The sequence below is a fragment of the Poecilia reticulata genome, linkage group LG20, assembly GCF_000633615.1.
Source record: "Poecilia reticulata strain Guanapo linkage group LG20, Guppy_female_1.0+MT, whole genome shotgun sequence".
NCBI lineage: Eukaryota > Metazoa > Chordata > Actinopteri > Cyprinodontiformes > Poeciliidae > Poecilia > Poecilia reticulata.
This window is the reverse complement of record NC_024350.1, coordinates 15,822,666-15,832,002: the sequence shown is the minus strand read 5'-3', so window position 1 is coordinate 15,832,002 and position 9,337 is coordinate 15,822,666. Positions and strand designations below refer to the sequence as shown.

Sequence of the window (9,337 nt, the reverse complement as noted above, 5' to 3'; positions counted from 1 at the left end):
TTCCTAGCTGGAAAAAAACGAACCTTCTGTAAAATAATGCAACCACTTCCATTTTTTAAATTATTATTCTTTTAATATAAATAAAGCTTGAAACATAATTTGACATAAAAACCTCCAGAAAAACAGGATCAGCATCCCAGGTTCCACTCATTTACACCAATCAAAACTTTGATGTAAGCACTTGAAGGCAGAAAGTATCAAACAGTAAATGCCTGAGAATAAATTAAAAAAAAAAAATCACACTTGCTCCTCCCTAATGAAAAAATAAAACCCGCATTCCACAATGCCAAAAATAAAAATCCTGGCCTTCTTCTTACAAGTTAGCGTTTTTTTGGGTTTTTTTTGCAACAGTTCAACTAAGGCTTCATTTAGTGAAATCTTAAAACAAAGTTAAGTACATTTATGATGTTTTACAGTCTCTGTAATTCTTAACAGTCGACACAATCGTTTTTTAATGTGCAATGCAGCATGCAACAGTGGCACTGGTAGAAATAAAAGGCTTTTCAACTTAAAAACAGGTCCAGTGATAAGAGTTTAAAATAAAAATAAAAAATAAAAAAAAGTAGCATTTTTCCATCACCATGTGCTCTTAATCCTCTTTCTGCACCGTTCTCTTTGCTATTGCAGCTATTTAACTGCCTGATGCATCAGGCTCAGTCATCTCCTGCTCTAAGCGATGGCCTGAGCTGAAAGCCTCCGGGTCAGGATTCTGCCTCTCTGGGATGATCCCCTCGCTCTCTGTGGTGTCGTTGAGGGCAGCAGCATCCTCTGCATCCTCTCTGGGACTGCCGCTAAGATTTGCAACACTCTCTTGCAGTGCTTGATGAGTGCCTTCTTCTTCTTCCTCCCTCTCTTGAGATAAAAGCTTTTGGTCAAACATGGAGTCATCTAGAAAGGATAATAATCATGTATGTAGTCACACTGTCGAAAAAGTTTAGTACATCAACTAAAACGTCAATTTTCATCCGTCTGTTGTTGAGAAAGACTAAGCATAAGTATTAATATCGGGAATCCTTACACTTAATGTAAATGTTACGTTTATTTTCTGTGCAAAAATAGAAAATAATGCACCTATATCGAAGGATTTAATGATTTGAGTGCTGGAAGCTGCTTAAACTGAGTTTTTTCAACCAAGACTGCATAATAAACATGTAATTGTTCCATCTAGTGGCACAATGTAATTGCAAGTGAAATGCTTACCAAAGCTACATTGGTCATGCGCGTCATCTCCATAATTAGCAACCACTGAGCTGTGGCCTTCGTCGTTGGTGGAAACGGCTTCGGATAAATCTGAGATTATGGCTCCAGGAGCGATGGATTCATCTGAGAGCAGCGCAATGCAAAAGCAAATTATTTGGTGTGAAAGTACAGAAAACTCACAGCAGTTTAACTCAAAGCAGAAATGCAATATAGTCACTTTTGCAGTGGATATGTAGAAAGTGGATATGTAGATATGCAATATTGACACATATCAGCTATCGGCCACAACAGCAGTCGAATATCAATATTGGCCCAGACTGTCCTAGGCTATCAGTTTATCTCTGGGAAAAATGTAACAGATTTGAATACTTTTTCTAGGGAAGGTAGCTACCAATGTCTGCAGACTCCTGCGGAAGTGAGATTTTTCTCAAATCGAGCATAACTCCTTCAGTTTCAGGTAAATCTGCTTCATTAGTTGGGCTATTTTCACTCAATAGAGGCACCTGAGGGGACAGAAACGCAGACATGAAAAGTCACATCAAACGGAAGACGAAACTATAACAGGTAAGAACAACCTGTACCTCACTCTGACCAGACGAAGTCTCCACTTCTCTGCTGCTTGTATCTGTTGGTTGAGGAACATTTTTGTTCTGGACATTTGGGTGAACTGGGTGAGACGGGATTCTGTGCAGATAGCCGTAGCCAATCCCACAGCCCAGGCTGAAATACATTTTAAAAAATGGAAATGTGCTTGCACACATACATAAGAAAGCCCAGCCAAAATATATTCACATCTATTAAAAAAATTATATTTAGGCTGCATTTTACATTAACAAAACTATTTATCCTTACTGTAAGAGATAAGAACTAGGAGCAAATAGCAATGAAATCCTTTTTTTTTCTCCTTGGGCTGAGAAAGATTTCTCGGTGCCTCTCTGGTCTGTAATGTAATTCATTTTTAACTGATAAAATTTAGATTTAAATTTAGATCTTGACTCCACCAAAGCTGCTCAAAAACGTTTACCATCAATGTTGCTGCTTCAATAAATATGCATGTCAATGAGGCTTGTTTTTGTTTCAGTGGAATAATAAAATATGAAACTGACATACAGAAGAGTTCTATTGGTCAGCAAACATCCTTAATTGATACAAATCTGGTTAATTTATTATGTCAATCAAAAAGCTGATCACCAACCTTCCCTCTCCTCCCCAGGCTCCATTAGGGGTCACTACAATCTCCCTGCACTGTTCGGTCTGCGTGTTATAAACTAACAGCTTCAAAGGCTTCCCCTCGTTGGCTTCAATTAAGGAGAAGAAATCTTCAGACTGTAAAGGTACATAAAAAACAATTGTGCAACTTGAGTAGTTTTTTCTTCTTTTTTTTTATTTTTAGCTTTTCTGATGTTTTTAGAACAGAGAAAAACTTACATCTTGCAACACTTGGTCAGCCCCGACAATAAAGTCGTCATGTGCGATAAGGCCAGCGAGTGCTGCAGGGGAATTCTCCTCCACGTCCTGAGAAGGAAAAAAAGAGAGTCAACGGATCAAACCATTTTAAAACAAAATGTTTTTGCCCTTGTGAAGTTCACGAGACGGCCAGAGTTGAAAAGATGAATCTCGAAAACAAGGAGTAGCCCCCGACTTACCAACACATGCCACACGTTCTCGTTGACTCCTTCAAAGCTGCAGAAGCGAACGCTGGCGCCCAGCAACCCCTGACCGCCCCACATGTTACTGGGTGTCACCTCCAGCTCCCTCACCCGCTGGGTTTTGGAGTTGTACACTTCAAGCCTGACTGCCTTCTCCACATTGGCCTTCAGCAGATCTCTCAGCAAGTCGCTCTCCTTATTCTGGGGGAAACAAAGGCACTACCTAAGTCAGTGCTAAAGGTCAAAAGTTACAGCTGTACAAAGAAAAACTGGACCCAATTTATATGTAAAACGAATGTTACACTCCTCAGTGAGTTATGAAGTTACTGGTGAGTTAACTTCATAACTTTTATATGACATGATGACTTCAAATGTCATATAAAAGTTATGTATATATATTCCATGTTATATTCTCAAAGAAAACCTTCTGGAAACTAAAATATTTAAGACTGAGTTGGGGGTTCCAGCCATTCGATAATACTAAAAACATTCAGAACTGCAGTGTAATTAGTTTAGCTTAGCTTTAAAGTTAGCTGTAAGGATGATGTTCACTGATGCTCTCAATCTGATTTCAATGACTTTCAACTATCTACAAAGAACAAGGCAAAAAATTTTAGTCTATTTATGTGCAAGACTGGTAGATGAAGCTACTCAAAATTATATAACACTGTGGTTTCACAACGAATTTACTCCAGGGGGCTGTATACAATTACCCACTTTTATTTCAAAACCATCTTCCTTCCACATCACACATTATGCAATACTTTCTCTGTCACATGTATTAAAATACACTGGAGTTTGTGGATGAACTGTATGGGTATTTGGATGGATACTTTAAGTCAGTTGGATAGTAAATAAAGTCTCATATTTTCCATTTTTATCCAGTACCAATATAATTCTATCATTGTCCAGGGTTTATAGAATGTCTCTGTTAATATAATATGACATTTACTCACAAGTCTGGTGTTCCCTATGGAGAGAATGAAGTCAAAGAAAGGCTCCAGACCAGCTTTCTGAGCAGGCGAGTCTTCTTGAACCTGAAAGATAAAACAACTCATTTGTCGTCCTCGTGTGTCTGTTTTAGGTATTGCATGTGTCAGAAAAAGGAAAGTCTTTGCTGAAAGTAACAAACACATAGCTGGCGTTTCTCGGGTGTTTGCCCCTTGGCTTACTTTATTATTTATGCCAGGTCATTTTTCGGAAGTTGTCACAGAAAACACTGAAATTATATCAAGGCTAAATAACAGGTTTGGATTGGTGCCAAATGCCACCTCATCATCATGACAGTGTTGGGCGGCGGGTGCCAACGGCAAACTTAAAAAAACACATCTTCAGCTTTTTTAAGATAGATATCGCATACATTTAAATCCAATTAAATATATTCAGAACGTTCTTAATGCTAAACTGAACTGTAAACCCATTAGCAACTAAATTTGCCGTAATGACATATGTAACCTTGCACTACACGTTACAACAACGTACTCCGTGAACATGATAGCCACTGTTACTTCCACCGTCCGACAGGAGGGAGCTCTGCGGCAGCCCCATTGTCTTCAGCGGTTACAGTTCGTGTTAACTGTCAATGAGGTAGAGTTGTGATAGAGACCATTATAGGAAGGCACATAGTACACCAGGATACAGCTAGCTAACACTAGCATGAGAGGCAGTTTAACAGCAGGTGCAACACAGAGTCAGGCATAGGTAAAAAAAGAAAGGATAGCAGATAAATCGAACCGGTCTGTGCTCGTCTGCAGTGTGTACAAAGACAGGGGGGACATCTGTACTTGATTAGCCGTGTCTTGAAAGGTTGCTAAGGAACGGACAACAGTAGTTTCATTCATTAAAATGGTTTCTGTGAAATTACAAGAAATGTAGACTGTGCATAAAAAGCTCTGTGTTACCTAAACTATGTTTTAAAATTACATGTGCATGTTTATTATTCTTCTCATAAAAAGTAAATAAATAAATAAATGTATTATTATTATTATTATTATTATTATTATTATTATTATTATTATTATTATTATTATTATTATTAATAATAATAATAATAATAATAATAATAATAATAAGTCAGGGGAACATCTGTACTTGAGTAGCCATTTGTATTTGTATGTATGTTGGGGTGTTAAATTTTGTTGACTTTACAATCTGGAGAACATTTTCTTTACTTTAGCTGCTGCTAAAGTAAACTCTTATCTTGTTGGACCTTGTTTTGTTTGACTCACCTGTCTCACAGAGGGTTTAGCAGAATTTCTTGTAATGTGACTGGATGACGTCATGTGACTTCATCTGGCCTTTTCCCAGCATATCAGAACATGATCAAAAGAATTAAGTTCTTGTATAAGTAATGTTACTTCTAAGTATAAAAATGCATGTATATGCATGAACATATGTTATTATTTGGAGCCAAATTTTATAACTGAACAACACAGACATAAAATGTCTTATTTTGTAAACCATTACAGTTACTGCATGTTGATTCCCTAGTTTGTGTGAGGAGCTCACCACCCTGCCTGCTGATTGGCCAGGTATCTCAATATGTGTAACTCAGACAAACCTTTTGAAGGTCTTCCCTTGTGAAACTGATATAAATACAGTACGTAAAGGCAAACTGCATTGAGTATTCAATACTCCAAAATGATTTGGCTGGTGGTTCTCCTGTCCTGCTTTGGTATGACAACATTCACTTTTGTTTTTAAACTGTGAACATTGACGTTGTCTCTATGTGCTGCATTTATGATCGTGTGTTTTCCAAAAGGGCTGATTTGTGCGAATGAACCTTTAAGCTATAAGGTAAACAACGGAAGGGTCATAGGAGGCAGTGATGCTAAACCAAACACCTGGAAGTGGCAGGTAGAGTAATGAAGCTAATGAAGCTTCTGCTGAAAAATTAAAATCAAATACCGCATACAGATGTTCCCTCTTTGGTTTCTCTCAGATTTCTCTGCAGCTTGATTCATACAATGAAGGATCCTTCAGCCACATCTGCGGAGGCTCCATTGTCGACAGTTTCTACATCATGACAGCAGCTCACTGCATCATAAGGTGGGAGTTTCTCGCATTGGACTTCTTTAGGTCTACCGTATCCACCTTGGTGCTTCATAAATAAGCACATTGTGTTTTTTTTTTTCTCTCTGTCTCCGTCAGCTCGGATGTCAGTCAGTACCGCGTGGTGGCTGGTGAGTACAGCCTGTTTGAATACGAAGGCAGTGAGCAGTTCACCTCTGTGGAAAAAATCATCATCCATCCTGACTGGAATGGCGATCTGGCCAACGGGTAAAGGAGCAGTTAGCAATATGTAATTTCTCAGTTTAACCTCAAACCCGAACAATTAAATGTGAGCTGTGCTGTAATAATGAAGAAAAAAAAGCAGCAGATAAGGCAGGTGAAGTGTTTGTTCAATGACACAATGACCAAGAGAGTCACAGTGGGGGGTTCAAACCAGCAACCCACTGGTTACAGGGCAAACTCCTGCCTCCTGTCATCCCAAATGGCATTTTGGCATAATGACATTTTTCCCCACACTTATTCATTTTTGTAACTTAATAAAACACTAGGCATGCGCAACATAAAATATAATTGAAATAATGTTAAATGTATTGGATACAAAACATTTTTAGGTCTTTTTCCATTCGAACATCCAACAGAAACTACAACTGCTGGAAAAACCTTCATTTGCAACATTTAATTTCACTCTGGGGTGAAGAACGTATTTTTGAAGTGAATCGAAATGAAATTGATCAAATTAAAATTAAAAAAGAAAAACAACAAACAATCCAACAAGATAAAACAGGAATTAATATATTTTATATTTGCTGTAGTTGCTGCTGATGTCAATTTCTTTCAATATATATGTATATATTTTTTATTGCTGCTGCATTGGTAAGGTTAGTCATTTTTTCTATTTCCCTCAGCAATGACATTGCTCTGTTGAAGCTGGTTAATCCTATCTATGACAACGGTTATGTGGAAATCACAAACCTTCCCTATCCGGACCAGACTCTGCCTCATGGCTTCACCTGTTACATCACAGGCTGGGGATTAATGGACTGTGAGTAAACAGATCGAATTATCATGTTGAAATTACAAATGCACAAACAGCCCATAAAAACAGAAAAAAATATATATGTTGAAAAAAAATATGTATTTTATGCTTACTAACTCAGATAATGGAAGCGTCCCTGACAAACTGCAGGTGGCTCCTTTGGATGCAGTGGAGCATGCAGTCTGCTCCCAGCCAGAGTGGTGGGGCAGCATTGCTCTTAAAACGATGGTGTGTGCTGGAGGCGATGGCGTCATATCTGGTTGCCAGGTTTGTAGACAAAGCAAAGACGTGGTTTGTCTGAAAATGTTTTGTAAATGATTTTCGTCATGAACTAATAGTTTTACTATATGGGGGAATGGCAAGATCATCAATAAAACTAAAAACTTTGTAAGGGCGAATGTCTAACATCTCCAATTAGGAGCACTTTGGTTCTCCTAATTGGAGGTGGAGCCCCACACTGTGGGTCGTGAAACATGATATGAGGCAACCCACGGCAAAAGCAAATTTTGTGGCACCCTAGGTGTCAGTGGCACCCTAGGTGTCAAACAGCAAATCAAAAGTTCAAACTGATGTTGGTATGACAGGAAATTGCACTTAGTTCACTTTTAATCTTTAATTAATCTTAAAAACTTTGCTATAAAATTGAATTGAATAGAGATTATTGTTATCCTAGTGGAACTGTTCCCACTGCTTTGACTTGGATTTTAGGTCAACAACCAGATCAAAAATAATATTCAAAACTAATTTCCATGATGTGATTAAATATAATATTGGTTGTAGGTCTCATGTTTAGCTGAGCATTATGCTTTTATTTCTATTTCTAAACAGCAATGCTCATGTAAGTCCACTATTTGTATTTGGGGCTAAAGGTTTCTGGAAATGTTTTTGTGGGGTTAGAAGCTATAACGTTTTGGAATCACCAATCTGTGCAGAGTTGTGCACTTTATGAACTAAAAGTGATGATAATTTCCCAGGGTGACTCTGGAGGTCCCCTGAACTGCTTAACCGATGGAGTCTGGAGAGTCCACGGTGTGGTCAGTTACGGCCCGGCCGGCATGTGCAACCAAAAGTTCAAACCAACCGTCTTCACCAGAGTTTCTTCCTTCCTTCACTGGATATATTCGGTAAACAACATGCATGAAGCCATCAAAACGAAATGATATTTACCCAAATTGATGAATGCCGTGTCTATTTGACTTCTTTGTTTTTTTGTTTTTTTTTCAGGTGATGGATCAAGCTTTGTAGATAGAAATGTGTGGACACCTAACATGCATGTGGCATTAGTAAAATAAAAATCGTCTTACGTCTCAGTCTTTTACTTCAAATTCTTGGAAAAGTCCAAAGTGTGTCATGTTTTCACCACACAGCACAACATTGTGTTGCTGCAAGAGATTTACGCTCCTTTTACAGTCTCAGAAATGAATTCCTCATTGAACTTATTGCATGTCCTGTTGCTGTTTTTGGCTCACAACCAGAATATTGTATAAATGTTCATTGGTCCAGGACCAACAAGGTTATTATGATCCTGATCTCCTGACCTCCCAAGCTGCAGCCTGAGATGATGGAAAATTCCAAAGGATGTTTTTAAACCAAAGATCACAGGAAACTGGCGATTTTCACTCAAACGGCTTGTAGGTGAAATGACTTTTCTTGAGTTGTCAGGATCAAGGAAAGCTAAAAGATTTGTGCAATTTTCGCCTTGGAACCAAGCGATCCTAATTGTGACCAAATGTGAGCTAAAAGCAGTCACATACTCCCCTCGCCTGGAATTTCTGGCCATATGTTTGCGGTATTCTGGGAGCATGACATCATATTGGGTGTTTTTCCCATTTTCTTCAGACATGGAGATCTTTAACAGCAGATTTTAGGGTATTGTGTGAAAAAAATATATTTTTTTAAGGAAGGTGAAATACACTCTGAAAATGTTTAAAATGGCTTGTGCACAAAATGGCTTCTTGACCTCATAAACTATCTGCATTATTAACTTTTATAGGTCAGGTTGACGTCCGCAGTGAAACATGACATTTTACATCTGTTACATATTAACTTGGTGCATATGTTTTTTGCTTGCGGCCCCCTCGGGTATGTCGTTTTCAGCCTGGACATCTAGAGACGAAACATTTTGCCCATCCTTTTTTGAAAAATAGCTCGGCCTCAGTCTCATTAGGTGTTTGTTAATGTCAGGTTAAAATTATTTTTTTTACCACAACTTTTCTCTTCTTGTTAACCTCGACCGTTCAGATGAAGCTCTGGTTGTATGTTTGGGATTCCTCCCGAGCCACAAGTCTTTTGCGGCCTCTAAGAGGTTTTCTTTTGTTCTTATTTATACTGAGATTAATTTATTTAGGGGTATTAAAGTAATGGGGACTTTTTATAAATACACACTTTTTTGCCAACATGTATCCTCTCCTCACTTCTATTATGCACCATCTTGTTTGTC

General features: G+C 38.2%; 2 protein-coding genes across 2 annotated transcripts; one reads left to right on the top strand and one right to left on the bottom strand.

Moving 5' to 3' along the window:
* Positions 1–336: 336 nt before the first annotated feature.
* LOC103456555 (Golgi reassembly-stacking protein 1-like) lies at positions 337–4,611 on the bottom strand. Its single transcript, XM_008396182.2, has 9 exons — positions 4,332–4,611; positions 3,806–3,886; positions 2,847–3,050; positions 2,629–2,715; positions 2,396–2,526; positions 1,782–1,920; positions 1,592–1,703; positions 1,201–1,323; positions 337–888 (listed from the first exon to the last, which is right to left on the bottom strand). Exons 1-9 carry the CDS (start codon positions 4,395–4,397, stop codon positions 632–634), a joined length of 1,200 nt encoding a protein of 399 aa, XP_008394404.1. The 5' UTR covers positions 4,398–4,611; the 3' UTR covers positions 337–631.
* Positions 4,612–5,441: 830 nt separating this feature from the next.
* LOC103456554 (chymotrypsin-like elastase family member 2A) lies at positions 5,442–8,208 on the top strand. Its single transcript, XM_008396181.2, has 8 exons — positions 5,442–5,523; positions 5,611–5,705; positions 5,791–5,897; positions 6,000–6,128; positions 6,767–6,903; positions 7,019–7,164; positions 7,872–8,021; positions 8,122–8,208. The coding sequence occupies exons 1-8, from the start codon at positions 5,490–5,492 to the stop codon at positions 8,140–8,142; spliced, it is 819 nt and encodes a 272-aa protein (XP_008394403.1). The 5' UTR covers positions 5,442–5,489; the 3' UTR covers positions 8,143–8,208.
* Positions 8,209–9,337: the final 1,129 nt, after the last annotated feature.